The sequence below is a fragment of the Rousettus aegyptiacus genome, unplaced genomic scaffold (genome assembly GCF_014176215.1).
Source record: "Rousettus aegyptiacus isolate mRouAeg1 unplaced genomic scaffold, mRouAeg1.p scaffold_m13_p_4, whole genome shotgun sequence".
Lineage (NCBI taxonomy): Eukaryota > Metazoa > Chordata > Mammalia > Chiroptera > Pteropodidae > Rousettus > Rousettus aegyptiacus.
In genome coordinates this window covers 112,064,812-112,079,997 of record NW_023416307.1, presented here as the reverse complement: position 1 = coordinate 112,079,997, position 15,186 = coordinate 112,064,812, and the positions used below count along the sequence as shown (strand labels likewise).

At 35.4% G+C, this 15,186-nt stretch overlaps 1 protein-coding gene across 11 annotated transcripts in view; it reads right to left on the bottom strand.

Moving 5' to 3' along the window:
• Positions 1–44: 44 nt before the first annotated feature.
• DNAH12 (dynein axonemal heavy chain 12) overlaps positions 45–15,186 on the bottom strand; it is a 185,285-nt gene continuing 170,143 nt past the window's right edge. For 10 of the 11 annotated variants that reach the window (XM_036218452.1, XM_016131609.2, XM_016131606.2 and 7 more), the window contains 9 exons: positions 13,920–14,057; positions 12,131–12,364; positions 11,713–11,901; positions 9,838–9,941; positions 8,351–8,555; positions 3,813–3,950; positions 3,280–3,371; positions 1,938–2,005; positions 45–610 (listed from right to left, as the gene is read on the bottom strand). In XM_036218452.1, coding sequence (XP_036074345.1) covers positions 420–610; positions 1,938–2,005; positions 3,280–3,371; positions 3,813–3,950; positions 8,351–8,555; positions 9,838–9,941; positions 11,713–11,901; positions 12,131–12,364; positions 13,920–14,057 — 1,359 coding nt within the window. In that variant the 3' untranslated portion in view covers positions 45–419. Of the gene's footprint in view, positions 611–1,937; positions 2,006–3,279; positions 3,372–3,812; positions 3,951–8,350; positions 8,556–9,837; positions 9,942–11,712; positions 11,902–12,130; positions 12,365–13,919; positions 14,058–15,186 lie in introns of those variants that run through there. The other variant, XM_016131614.2, reaches the window with a different exon arrangement.

Genomic DNA, 15,186 nt, shown 5'->3' with positions numbered 1-15,186 from the left:
AAGCAAACTATTTCTAAAGCTGAAGAAATGACTTAACAATTGTAAAAGGGATGCTTTCTGATTTTATTAAATTTTATCCAGTTAGTCTCCCCAAATCTGTTTTCACATAACACATCCAACTTAAAAAAAAAAAAAATTAATAAATGAAAATTTTACAGATTTTTTATATGCTTCAAAGAAATATTTCTTTTACATTTTCCATTCATAGATGTCTGACTGTGATCTCAAGAGTCCATCTAGAAGGCTGTATTCTAAGCAAGAGTGGTATATTGGGGTGGAAAACAATCCAAAGACCTTTTACGAAGACCATTTAAAAGAGTGACACCAAGATACTTAGTTTTTTTACTATATATATTTTGAAGTAAGTGAAAACAATATATTGTTAACTTCTTTTAGATATTTTCTTAAATTTGTCCAATTTAGTCATCCAACTGACAAAGCAAAGCAACCCCACGCTTGATCCAGTGTTGAATGGGTAGGTCCGTTTTTAACAACATTGCAATGACAAAGTTAGTAGAATGTCCTGTAGTAGAAAGAGTTCCTTTACGTTCACTTGTCTTGTAGAGGGGACAGACATAGGCATTCGACTTCACAATCTCAGTCTTTTTAGCTTGAAAGAAAAGAAATATATATTTTTGATAAAGGGAAAACAGTACTGGTACTAAAAGAACAACTACTAACCTTGTAATAAAATGAAAAGTACTAAATTTAAGATCGTGATTATGAAAATTGAACATTTTAAATTTCCTTTCACAGTTGATATATAGTAATTATGGTTATGAAACAAGAAAGTGATTTCATTTGGTTCATGATCTTAGGTCCAAAAGGTGTTGCTTTTAAAGTCCTGATCACTTAGCAGGCAAGAAAACAAGTCTCAAAAGGCCTTCCGAGAGAAGGAGTAAAAGAAGAAAGTAAGAAAGAAGGAATAAAATACAGCATAGGTAATGGGGGCAGGGGGCCACAAAAAGAGAAACACAGCTGCTTGAGCTCTAATACAAGAAACCCTTAAATTAGAAGAAGTTTACGTTGCCATTTGTTTTTAGTAGGTTATTACTAAGGAAAACACACCAACTCTTACCTAGTCACAAAAAGAATCTATATACAATCCTTGAAAATCCAGATATGAGATATTAGGAGTCTTTGTAAACTAAGGGCACATTTCTCATAGTTATAATTGAACTGCATTAATAATGAAAACATTAGGATTGAGTAGTGATTATGGGTGATTTGTAAATATTTTTACTTATAGTTATTTGAGAATAAAAAAAATTAAGAGAAAATGGAAGAATGAACCTCATTCGTTCATACTTGTGGGGACAAAATTGGCCTGCATCCCTTATGGCTTGCAAGGTCTATGCCTTGAGGCACCTGACTAGCTTCTAGCCCTAGGAGTTTCTTATGGCCTGCAAACTCTAGATGCTAGCTAGAGACTGTGTCAAGCCTAATTGTGTCTCTGCAAAGTGTTCAAAGGCACTCGAGAATCAAAATATTGACGAGAAGCCTTAGCCTCTGAAAAGTAGAAGTGTAGGGGAGAAGCAAAGAACATGTTACATCCCATGAGATGAGAGGAAAAAAACATAGAATGATATTCCTAAAATAATATAAATGCAACACAAAAAAGGGAGAACAGTGTATTTCCAATGTAAACATTGTTACTATTTATTATAATTGAACAAAATTCTAATAGGTTTGAGCAGAGACTTATTTGGGGAAGCAGTTAAAATATCTATCATTGCCAGCAGCCACCAGAAGCTGGAAGAGGCAAAGAATTAACCTTCTCCTAGAGTCTCTAAATGGCCCAATGATATTAATTTTGGACATCTGGACTCCAGAACTGGGAGAGAATAAATTTCTGTTTTCTTGAAAACAAACAAACAAAAACTATCATTATTCTCTCTAGAATGCTAAGAAATTTTGTTAGAGAGAGGTATACTTACTTGGTTTTATCCATATGATAGGCATCAGGTCAAACAGAAGTTTGGGATATTGTTCGGCAAGTAATCCACTATGAAGAGAAATTGACAAACATTTATTAGAAATAATATGAAATTTGCTTCTTAGAAATTGCAACTTAGACATTGGCTTTTAATATAAAAGAGAACCAGAGATGTGCAGGGGAAAATGTGAAATAAATAAATAAATAATAATGACAGCGACCACCACCAAAAAACTCAAGGAAGAAGCAGTGAAGAATTGAGAGAAACAAAAGAAAATTATGGAAAGGCTACGTGGACAGTGAACAAGCATCAATTTCTGCCATTTTTAAAGTACCATCTGTAAGGCTGACACTATGCTGTAACATTTGACCCTCATGATAATCCTTTCCCCATTCCTATTCCTATTTCACAGATGAAGAGTGGAGGCTCAGAAAGGTTAAGTATTCTTCTCACATTAACACAGCTCATAAGGGCCAGTGTCAGGATTCAAATATAGATCTGCTTGTCCAGAAAATGTGATTTATTTTCCCTATGCCATATTACTTGTTTGTTTGCGTATTTGTTTGAAAGAAGGAGAGAAGAAAGGAAGAAAAAGATGGATACATTTATAAGAAAAAGTAAGTTAAGAGAAATGTCAGTAGAATGATAAAAAATAAAAGAGAAATAATCAAATGAACTACATGCAGTTAAGTCTTCTCATAGCCCTGTCTTAGAATTATCTCTGTAGAACCACCTTCTTGCTCCTTCAGGTTCTTGCTTGAGAGCAAAGCCTAACCCTAACTCTGGACATGGAGGGTTGTGTTTATTAATAGATTGTTAAAGAGCAGGGCTCCAAGGGAAATAGTTTCTCCCCTTCTCTCTTACCCCTACAGATTTTAAACAGGAATAGTTTTGCTTAGTTTCCTAAGCTGGAAATTCAGTATTTGTTTTAAATATTTATTTATTAAGTCATTAAAATACAAGAAAAAGTTGTCCATTCACCAGTAGAAATGGACACTTTACTGTAACTGTAAATTATTTAAAAGTGAGATGCTCTTATATATTACGAAACTAAAGGTAACTGTTATAAAACAGAAAAAGCAGGAAAATAATCTCCATTAACTTTTCTCCTAGTAAGAGCACTGAAATATTAACTAAAAATTGTTAGGGATCTAAAAATACTCACTCATCAATTGCCCTAGCCTGAGTAATGATTTATGGCAAGAATTCTGATATTATTTATTACTTCCCATATTCCTTAGAAAAGGCCTTTTGGTTGGGGGTGGGAGAAAGGCAGCAGACAGCTTATCTTACTTATAATTCAGCTACAATTGAAGACATCTTTGCAGTTGAAACTACTGACCTTTTTCTGTCCCATCGTGCTCCATCAAGATATAATCCATGGATATAAACGCCATCTTCTGGTGCTGTGTTAGATACATCAGAAGGAATAACCTGAAGATAGAAGTACACACTAGTAATGATCTCTTCCCTTGATACTTCTTGTCACAGAAAAAAAAACATTAGCTAATCTTCAGAACACATTCAGGAAAACTCCACTATAGCTCCTTAAACTATTACATTTTCAGTAAAATGTAAATGTAAAAATGTATAATACAGTTCTTTTTGAAACATTTTACTAGGTTTTACTGTACCTCATATTAATTTTTGCTAAAATAGAAGAGCAGCATTGGATTGTTTGAATTGAATACTGAGATATATAAAAGTTCTATCACAGAGATAGCAAGACAAATACATACTTTCTTCATGAAACTCAAAGAATGAAGTCAAATCACATTTAATGGGCTATAAAAATAAGAATTCTGCATATCCTCCTTGCTTAAAAACATGACTTTGATGTAATGATACATTGTGGAGTTTAAGGAGTTACTGTACCTCAAATTCATATCCTAGTAAATCAATAGGGATGGTATACTTTCTGGCAAAATTCTGCATAGCTCCAGTTAAAAAGGCTTGAGTGAAAAAGAAACCTGAGAGCCAAAACACGCAAGGTTTTCCTGAAATATACCAGTCCTATAAAGGGAAAGCAAAATGCATTATGTTGATTTTTTTCCACTTACACAAGTGTCACTTGACATACAATTCCTGATTCTGGTTTTCGTGTGTGCTGCCCGCACTTTCCATCACAGGACTCTTCCCTGACACTAAACACACAGCCTATATATTGGCGCTCCTACCTCTTTGCCCTTCTAGTTACCTTTCTTGGAGAATTCTCACTCATTTTAATATGAACCTGAATAAAACAAAATTTGACAGATTCAAATTTTCTGCAAAAAGCTAAATGTAAATTATTTGGGGATTATATTACTTAATCTCACTCAAAAGCAACCATATTTAGAAATCTCAGGCATTGTCTAACTGTAGCTCTCATGTGTTGATTCTAGTTCCTTAACCTTCTTAAACTCTCTGCCTCCATGCCCACTGCCCCCACTCCAGTTTAGAGATTCATAGTCTTCTTTCTGTATCAGTGTGTACCTCCTTGCTCCTTCCCTCTCTCTGCTCAATACATCTATAACAATGCTGCTAGAGATATGTCATCATGAATGATTTCGATCAGGTTTAGCATCTTGCATAATTCTTTAGTGACCTACTACTATTCTATGAAATTAAAGTCTAAACACATTTTAGCTTCCTATTCAAGATAGTTCACAATATGGCCCCAGTTGTATTTCCACTTCTATCCTTTTTAATTCCTCTTCAAGCATCTTACATTATAATCAGAACGCACTATTTGTAGATCTCTTCTCTGCACTGGCTGGACATTTGTTTTTTCTGCTTATCTTAAAAGTGAAACTACTCTTATGTACCTCTGGCGGATAAACCTCCTACACTCTCAATTGAAGCACTTCTGGTGGTGGTACTCTACCTCCTGCGGTGGGCATGTGATTCATGTCTAGCCCATCATACCTCTAGTCATAGTGACTGATTCAAGAATAGACATATGAAATGCCAACCAAAGCCAGAAATGCCAAGACTCTTGATGGGACTTTTGGGGGGAAAGCACATTCTCAGCTCTTTGAATTTGTGTGGATGTGAGGCCAGAGTTTCTGTTGCTATCTTGCTACAATCAGATGAGAACCTTACTAAGAATGGAGTTAACCCACAAGAGACTAGAGCCAAGAGATGAAGTGCAAGAAGCCAGCATCAGGTAATCATGTCTGTAGCCCAGTGCAAATCTTGCCTGGAGCCAATATACCATACTAATTTTTCAATTACTTAAGGGAACAAACTTTATTTTTGCTTATGTCAAAAATTTTACAACAGAATCCATTTTAAATTACATAGTGCCTTTCATCTTACAGCTATCTCTAGGTCCTCTACCTTTTTTTTGTAGTGTCCGAAACCATTCATCCTTAGACCCCATTCAAATGCTACCTCACCCAATGAATAAAAACTGCTTTCCTGAGTTAAAAGAACTCTCTTCATTCTTTGAATTCCTAGAGCATTTCACATGTTTGTCTTTTATGACATATCCCTTACTATGTTATATCAGTTTTTTTCTTGGATTTCCTTATAGGCTATTGGCAACTTGAAAGCAACGTGGCAACTTTGTCTAACAAGGTGCTTTGGGAAAAATGGGGTCTCAATTCACATTTGTTGACTGAACAGATGAATCAATAAAATGAACCTTGTCTCTTAGAGAGCAGCATACTATGAGAAGAAGCCAGCTTTGCTTTCTGGGAGGAAGGGAACAACTGCTGCTAGAGATGTTGCAACAGTACAAGCTATCAGATCAACAAGAAGCAGAGAAGGATGTGAAGTTTGACAAGGGCACAAGCCATACAGAATCAGCACTAAGCACAAGAAAGCTGTAAGAACCTAGAAGGCAAGTGTATAGAAAATTCCCTTGCTCACTCATGAGTGTCTGGGTCAGATACTTACATACAATCTCTGAATTAGCTACCATTAACTGAGTGCTTAGTACACATCCGGCTCTATGCCAAGCACCTTACATGTATCTCAATTAGTCCACAAAATAACTCAGTGAGTTAGGTATTATTCCTCTCATTCTACAGTTGAGGAAACTGGGTGCAGAAAGATGAATATTGCTCAAATTCACACAGATACTGAATTTAATAAGAGATTATAGCCAGTGTGCAAAAAAAAAAGCTTTATAAAAAGGTATAGGAAGGAAAAAGGGAAAATAAATAGGGTGAACGGTGGACGAGATATGAGAAAAGGATAGAAAACACCAAATGACTCATTTGCTTTTTAAAAAATGTATTGGGATAACATTGGTTAATAAAATTATATATGTCTCAAGTATACAATTTTATTACATCATCTGTATACTATATTGTGTTTGCCAGCCAAAGCTAAATTTCCTTCTGTCGCCATACATTTGACTCCCTTTACCTTCATCTACCACTCCCCCCTTCCCTTTAGTAACCACTCAAGCCAGATGACTCATTTGCTTTATTTGTTAACTAAGAACCATTAGGAGGTGAAGTCGAGAGTCTGGAGAAAGGAAGATAATAGGGAAATTGTGCAGCTTCTGTAAGGTAAGAGGACAATGGGGGAGATCCATTCAATGGAAGATATGTGGTAAAGGATGATAGGTGCTCAATAATGAATGAGACCTTTTTTACTCATTCAGATGGAATGATTTCAAGGGGAAATCCAAATTTCAGAAAGTAGAGAGTTTGACATGAACTTTATATATTAACAACAACCAAAGGAATTTGTCCTGGAGACTATCCCAGCTGGCAGCATGCCAGGACTCCTCTAGGGCATCAAGCTAAAGACTCTTGAAAGCCTTTCAGGAACAAAGCAGTATACAGAAATGTAAGCAGCTCCAAAACGTTTCAGAAAAGTTTGGGAAAAAAACTGGAGCATTCAAAAAAGAAAGTAAAATTGTGGCAAGGGGAGGATGGAATTAACTATATGTCAGATGCTTTTGATAAAAGATAGAAGGGGGCTGGTATATACAGGAAGAAATCAAAGATATGTTGTAGATGTGGCTAGGAATCAGCTACGTGTACACACTCTCATCTATCAAAGTAGTAATGATAAAAATGAACACTAATTACTGAGAAACAGGCACTCATATTCACTATTGATGGAGATACAATTGAATAATTTTTCTGGAGGATGATTAGGTAATGTATATCAAAAGCTCTAAAAACAACCAAATAGAATCAGTTAAGGCATTAAAAGAATAAGGTATTTCTGACCAAGAGGGATTTTTCTAAGAATCCAAGGATGGTTTTACATTTGGAAATATAGTGATAAAATTCAATGCAATAATAAGCTAAAGAAGGTAAAAAGTGATATCATCAGTAATAAATACTGAGAAAGTATTTGATAAAATTCAACAATTTCCGATTTTACAAAAGAATAGTCCACATTTACTGAAAGCTTACCACATTTCATGGGCTGTTACCTTATGAGAGAAAAGTGCCCATTTTATGGATGAGGAAACTGAGGCTAGTAAGTGGTGACTCTTCTAGAGCCTAAACACTTAAAATGCCTATTCTATGCTGTTCGTTTTGTTAAATGTATAATCTACATTAAAAAAACTCCTATAAATTAATTTTTAAAAAATAGTCCTAAAGAAAAATGGCCTAAGAGATGAACAGACAACACACAGAAGAAAATACAAATGGGCAAACACACACACCAAAAGAAGCACAGGCTCAATAATAAATAATCAAAGAAACTTAAATCGAAACAATAAAATTAGCAAAAATTGAAAAGGGATGTATAAGAAAGCCTGTCTCTCTCCATCTTCACAAGCACGATCTATTTTATGATTAGCTTCTATGGTGAAATAAATAAAGCTTTTATATAATAAAAAGGCAACTGGACACTGAAAGGTCATATACCTATGTGAATTTCCAAAAAGTATTTTTGGGGCTCTCCCAACCCACTACCGCTGCATAAACATCAACCATAGGATAGGGGTGAGCTGAGGAGTTAGGGAGGAGAAAGTGCCTTGCCCTTTGCTGGCTTTCCTGTGTCTTGAACATCCTTTCTGTGTGTGTTGGAGGGTGTGGGGCAAGATTTCAAAACACTCGTCCTTTCCCTAGCTCTATGAGATAAGAGCTACTAAGAAACAACTGATTTCAGACCATGGGAAATTATTGATAAATCTAAGCCACAGGCTCTTTTTGTGATTTACCATCAGTATTAAAATCATAAGGCCATGTTTGAACCACAAACTTAGAATCTTCAAAAATATAAATGCCACATATTACTTGGGTTTAGGTAAAGTAAAATTTTAACTCTTTACTCAGTATATTGAAACGTGTGTAATTTTTAATATTCTAAAATTTTGGTTAAATTACCATGAAACTACTAATCACAATCAATTCAACTCAGAGACATTCAAGTAACCCTAGCCAATTTCTAATATCTATCCAGTCAACCAAAAAATAAAATTTTATATATACATGTAATATAGAATCTTTTACCTGTAAAAAGTTCAACCGGGCTAGAAAATCTGTGATGTAACTTCCTAGAGGTTTAAGACTTGGGTATGATCGTTTGGCCCATATTTCTGGAACTTTCCCAAGAAGCAAACTGCCAGAGAGTGCCTCCAATGCAGAATCCATTACAACCACACCCTTAATAGCCTTTTCAAGGTCCCGTAAAGTGTTACGTATAGTTTTAATTAAACTGCAAGGAAAGCAAATTATGTCATCAACATATATATGAAATAAATATCAACATAATATCTCTCTTCAGAAGAAATAGCAAGAATCTCATTCACAGCTTCATGAGAGTGTTTCCCAAAGTTTGGTCACCTCCCACTTGGTAATGTAATATTAAGTTATATTTAGATGACCATTTTTCATTTTAATAATAATGAATATTTTTAAATATAGAAAGTAATATAACTAGCCTTCTGGGTATTATTTAGGACCAGGCTAACTTAACCAGAAAGTGATTTATTGAAAAATATTGCATAAATAATGTTATGGGTGGCATGCAAATATAGAAAAAGTTATAGAGGTATTATGGTTGAAACTTGGGAAACACTGTATTAAAACATCAACATCAAATGTATATTCATTTATGCACTTTCAAATACTTTGCTTCCCACTTAGTCCAAATGCTAAGAACTCCATAAATATACCTGATATGAGGGTTTTAGGCTAAAAGCCTAAGAACTGAGGAGTATTGGTTATGAATTTTCTGAAGTGTTTCCAAGTTTATTTGGGTTTCCAGACTTGTTGACATTTAAAATAAAAGATATTAAAACACTATGAGGACTTCAGTATTTCCTACACAAAGACCATATATATAAATATAAATATATAAATATAAACATATATAAATATCAATTAAATATAAATATATATAAAAATATATATGGTCTTTGTGTAAGAAATACTGAAGTCCTCATAGTGTTTTAATATCTTTTATTTTAAATGTCAACAAGTCTGGAAACCCAAATAAACTTGGAAACACTTCAGAAAATTCATAACCAAAACAGTTCCTTAAATCAGTATTGAATTGTAGAAAATTCAATTTAAAAAATTCAAAGCATATAATTGGTTTGCTATCATGGAGTACCTAATAAATCGAAATTGAACTCAGAAAGAAAAGGGAAGTGTATATACACCAAATAGAAGAAAAATGTCAGATAATGTGACTACACATAGGCCTAGTTAATGCTCTTTCCATCTTACTTCCTGAGGAGAATAGTAATGAATGATGAGGAATTCTGATTAATGAACATTTAAAACCAGATCTCTTTTTCATTGTCATTTTTACATTATAAAAGATATCCCCACTTCTGGGGCAATAGGTTATGCAATTAAGTTATAAGTTAAAAAGGGGGGAAATTCTAAAGAAATGGCAGGTTTTGATAATTTTTTCTCGAGTCAATACCAATATGTCTTTTTATCAACTTTGATTGGTCACCTTCTGAATCACTGGGGATATAGATCCTTACTTGTTAAATCTCTCCATTTCTTGTACTAACACAGTATTCATGCTTTCTTCATATCTCACGGGATATCTCCATAGAGCTGTTTCAATGTCAAAATCACTTGGTAGCTAAGAGAATAGATTTTAAAGATCACATATTACTCTTGGATTAGTTTCATGAAGCTATAATATCACTAATAGCCAAAACTGGCCAGTTACTATGTGCTAGGCATTGTGCTAACTGCTTTCCATACACTATCTCATTTAATCCTTACTATATCCTCTTAGGTGGCCATTATTATCTCCATTTACAAATCAGGTCATTCAAGCACAGAGAGGTTAAGTAACTACCCAAGAGCACACAGTCAAAAGGTAATCTGTGTAAATCCACAGGTCTCTAACTCCAAATCCCATTCTCTTTACTATAGGATAAAGCACTTTGTAGGAGATATGCATTTCTAAAAAGTTGTGTAATTTTCTTTTGTAAATCGATTCCTATTTTCCATTGATTAAACTGATGTATCATTTCATAACTGTTTTATATTTATTTTCAATCAGTTATCAACTGACTCTGAATAGCTTAGCTTATACCACTATCAAATAATGTGTGAATGTCACAGAGTTCCAGGGCTTAGGGAGAGAGAAGGCAATTAAGCCTGTGGTGATTTCTATGAATCCTCAAGAATGTTTGAGAAGTGACAAAAGGAACTTTGAGACTGATGATAAAGCCACAAAACATTGAATTCACACTCTTTAAGGGGCAAAAAAGTTTCACAATTAGGGAAGTCCCAAACTAAAAAAGTTGAGCTGCCCAGAGTGTCCCCAGGTGATAGACCCTGGGTGGTATAAAAGAATTCTTCCAAGTCACAGTAGGTGGTGTCACTCAAGAACCCTTTGGCTGAACACAACCCCTCCACCCCAAATAAATCCCAGATTCCACTGCCAGGTAACTTCCTGTTAGAGATCTCGTAAGAGCCACCATTCTTGGAAGCGTGAGAACCTTTCCCTGGAAATAAGCCACAGAAACATTAAGCGGTCAGAAGTGAGAAGAGGCAAACAGAAGCAGCAGTCTAGGGAGGAGGCTAGTTTGCTTTCACACTGGGGCCATGGGCTCAGGGGCAGTGCTGCTTCTCTCTCTTCTCCAGTGGCTGCATGCAGCCTGGTGTATGGCGAGTAGGCTCTTCTTAAAGAGTGGCTACCAACTGAGTCAAGGCTGCCAACTGTGTCAAGGCTACCAACTGTATCAAGGAGTGTGCTGTCCATGGGCTTTTAAGGCAGATGGACTATGGGTCAATTACTGCTGTTAGAGTGTCTAACACTGAAATATTTATCCTGGAGGAGAATTCTGAATACCTGTGCTTGGAACCATAATATTTTTCAAGTTACATTAACAGACACACAAAAAGATGAGAGAGTATCATTCCACTGTATCTAGTAGGGCTAAGTACATTGGGCTATATTATGGGGGTGGGGGGAAGAAAAAGCTCTAGCAGCTAATTTAGTGCTGATCTTATCTCCCTATGCCTCCTCACTTCTTAAGGTATAGATTAAAAACTATTCACTACTTGATCCAGCAAGTTCAGACCATTTCTTCCATTTTTTATAAGTAGGTCTATTATCTTTGCTTAGAAATGATAATAAATCATATGTTCATTAGCTCATACACAACTACAGTTACAGAACTTACTATGTGCCAGAAATTATGAAAAGTACTTTAAATTCATGATTTCTTTAATGTTCACAAGAATCTTATCACCACTCTACAGATTTGGAAACTAAAGCTCAGAAAGGTACAGTATCTCACTCAAGGTCATAATGCTCCTAAATGGAGTTTTCAGCTCGCCATTTCAGTACCATTTTGATTTACATTATAAACAACATATTTTAAGCCCAAGATTACCTTTTGGAGAATATCTTTGGTAATTTCAAATAGAATCTGGTCAGTACTTCCTGAGGATCCTGTCTGTTTGGAGCCTCCCTGGGTGAGGAGCAAGGACTCAAAGAGGACCTTTGTTTGTTGAAGATCTTTGGAGATATCAACATTTTCATGTAATCCAAATATCTCAGGGTGTTGAGTGAATGGAAGTTTCTACAGAATAGATTAAGCAAGCATCACATTTTCATGGGATATATTAAACCAAAAAGGTTTAAAATAAACTAAACTGAGGAATCAAACTTTTCTAATTTTTGATAATTATTATAAGCAAATTATATTGAAAATTGATTGAAACCATATATTTCTAAACCTATACATTACCAGGGAACATTTCACTATTTGCTTTTTAAAATCTAACCCTATTTTCAGTGATATCAGTTACCTTAATGAATTCAATGTAATCATTATAGGTGCCTTTGGGAGGTGCAAAATAGTTTCCACTAGGAGAAAACTTATAATGAGGGTTTTCGATTATGTGTAGATTATAAAAGTCAGCCAGCATGGTTAAGAGGAGACGTCTGTCCCAATCATCTGTTACTCTGCCTCCATAGTTACACTCCCCAGTCAGGTAAGAGATAGCTTCAAATGGAATTGTGTCATATTCATTTATAAATAACTGAAACAAAGAAAAAATAAAATGAGAAAAACAAAGTCTTTCACTTCATTTCCATTTTAAGATGGCATTAAATATCTATCTGTCAATCGTATATCTATACACACAGAAATGGGGTTGAAAGAATTATCCTCATGAGTTGTCTGAGTGACTTTTATGAGGCCCCATGTCATAAAGGCACTCACCACAACAAAGAAGCAGAAAAACATTAACATTCTGTGGTAGTCTAGTTGGATTTATATATTTGGTAAAATGTAACAGAAATAATTGGAAAAGTATTGGAGTTGGACAGAACTGGGTTCAAATCCTACCTCAATGGGCAAGTTCACTTCCTAGCTTTGGTTTTCTTAAAAATAGGGATAATACCAACCTTATAGGGTTGCTGTGAGGATTAGAATTAATATAAATAATGTGCCTAGTTCAAAGTCTGAGTTAGTAGGCATTTATAGTGGATATATACGTTTCTTTCTTTCTTGCTTTTAGGGAGGATTGGGAGTGCGTAGGGAGGCGGGAGGGTAGGGGGGGGGGGGGAGGGAGGTATGAGGGAGGGAGGGAGTATGAGTGCTTTCTTCTGGAGGGTTCTTTAGGGGATATGGAGGTGAGGTGTTTAGATGTACGTCAGTCATGAATCCTTCCGTCCTTCCTTACATTCCTCCATCCCTCATCCCTCCTCCCTCCCTCCCTCCCTCCCTCCCTTCCTTCTTTCTTTCTTTCTTCCTTTTTTTTTGAAGGGGGTCTGCTGGCCATCTGAGTGTCTCACATTGTGAGTCTACAGAAACCGAAAAAGCTGGCCACTCGCTTTTCCAGCCTCCCTTATAGCTAAATTCTAAGCCTGTGACCTGGGTGTGGCTACTCAGATGTATCCTGGACTGAGCTGGGGTTTCGTAAGTGAAGAAGCAGGAACAACAAAGAATCTTTTTTATTGATATCAGAGGGCCTGCAGCAGACGAGAGTGTGTGTGGCAGGTATGTGAGCTGCGATGCCTGATATTCAGCAAGGATAGAAGGGTTGCTCTCACCAGACATGGCGTGATTCTAGATAGGACTCTGGATGCCATGGCTTTCCAGTTGTCTTGGTGATTCTATGACCTACCCAATATTCTTTCAATAAATTTCTTTTCTATGTAAAGTTGACAGCCTGTTTTTGTTAACTGACAGAGCTAGACTATAGATTTGACTGAGTGGAGAACAGTAGAGGATAATGAGGGTCCATATAAAACCAACACTGAGGAGGGCTCTGCAAAAAGACAAAGAACCAGGGTCCTTGATGACAACACTTTTGCTGGATCAACCAACTACGGAGCCTGTCCTTCATCTGCATTTTAAAATATGTGCTAGTAAGTTTCATTATGGTTTAAGCCAGTGTGAACAAGATTCTTTATTATTTACAGTAGGAAAAAAAAATCCAGATGAAAATAATGCTTCATTAAACCATAGTATTATTATTACTACTATCTATCCATCTATTTGTAGTGTTGTGATAATTGGATAAGTTATTCTAACCAAAAGGCCTGATATACATTTATCCTCCATCAGTGTTAGTTCCTTTCTAATTTTACCTGTAGTTGTTGAATACTGATGCGTAAGTCTGATTCATTAAATCCATATGGAATATTCCAACCAAGAGGACCAAATTTCTTTCTCTCTTGTACAAGGGCATGAAAAAAACAAACTCCAAACAGCAACTTCTCCCATGCCTTTTACATAAAAATTATACAAGACAAAAATTCTAATCAGATTTTCATCAATAAAATGAAGAGAATCAGTGGTCTTTTTCATTGAAAGGTTCTATGATCATATATCTCTACAAACTTCAATTAAAAAAAGGTATGCTAACTAAAATAATGGTTACTATACAAAGTATTAATCTTATGACTTAAAATCTCCAAAGCTAGACTAACTACAATAATATTAAAATTTATTAAAGGCAATAATTCTATGACTTATCAAAGTATTGGTTAATAATACTTTGGTATTGTTCATAGACATTTGTAACTTCAATACTTAAATGTTATCCTATAGATTCACTGGCGTATGCTTGAGACTACAAGTACAGGAGAGTGATTAATCATCATGATACAAATAAATACCAATAAATACCTGATATTGTGATTTTCCATTTGGAGATAATTTTTGAAATGACCATTTATTTACTCTATCCATAGCATCTTCATATGTGTGACATGCATGTTATATGGCCTCTCTCTGAGCCTGTGTCAGTGCTCTGGAGGATGGCCACCCAATCCTTTGAGGTCCCCTTGAATAAATTTCAAGTATGCTACATAACATGTATTTTAAGTTAGACAATCTCAAACGTAGCTTCAAATGCAATAAAAATCCATCCAGCTATTTCATGTGATGCAATAGCAGAAACTGTTTCTAAAATATTATGTACACCATGCCTTCACTAAATAGCTGTATTCTTGGAATGTTGTATAGAAATCAAAGAGCATACTTTACATATACTGGATGAATGCCGTGGTGATACATTTAATAGGGGAAAAATCTTTGGCAATGAGAACAATAACCTAATTTAGGTATACTTTCCACATATTTTCACACAATAGGACTTCTTAAGGAGGAAATAATTCTTCTACATATTTGGCCCATGCTTGTGAGCCAAGAAGGTTCCTGTGGTATCAGAAAAACCTTAGGAACAGAATACGGAACGATGCATACTTGGGGGTGAGATGGCTGTCAGCCTAAGATGAGTCTGAACACACAAAGAACTGTTTTCTATAACTGTGGCTGAAATTAGATGTGGGCTGAAGAAATGTGAAAAGGGACATCAAAAGAATTCGCCACAGTCCTGCTATCTAGATTTTA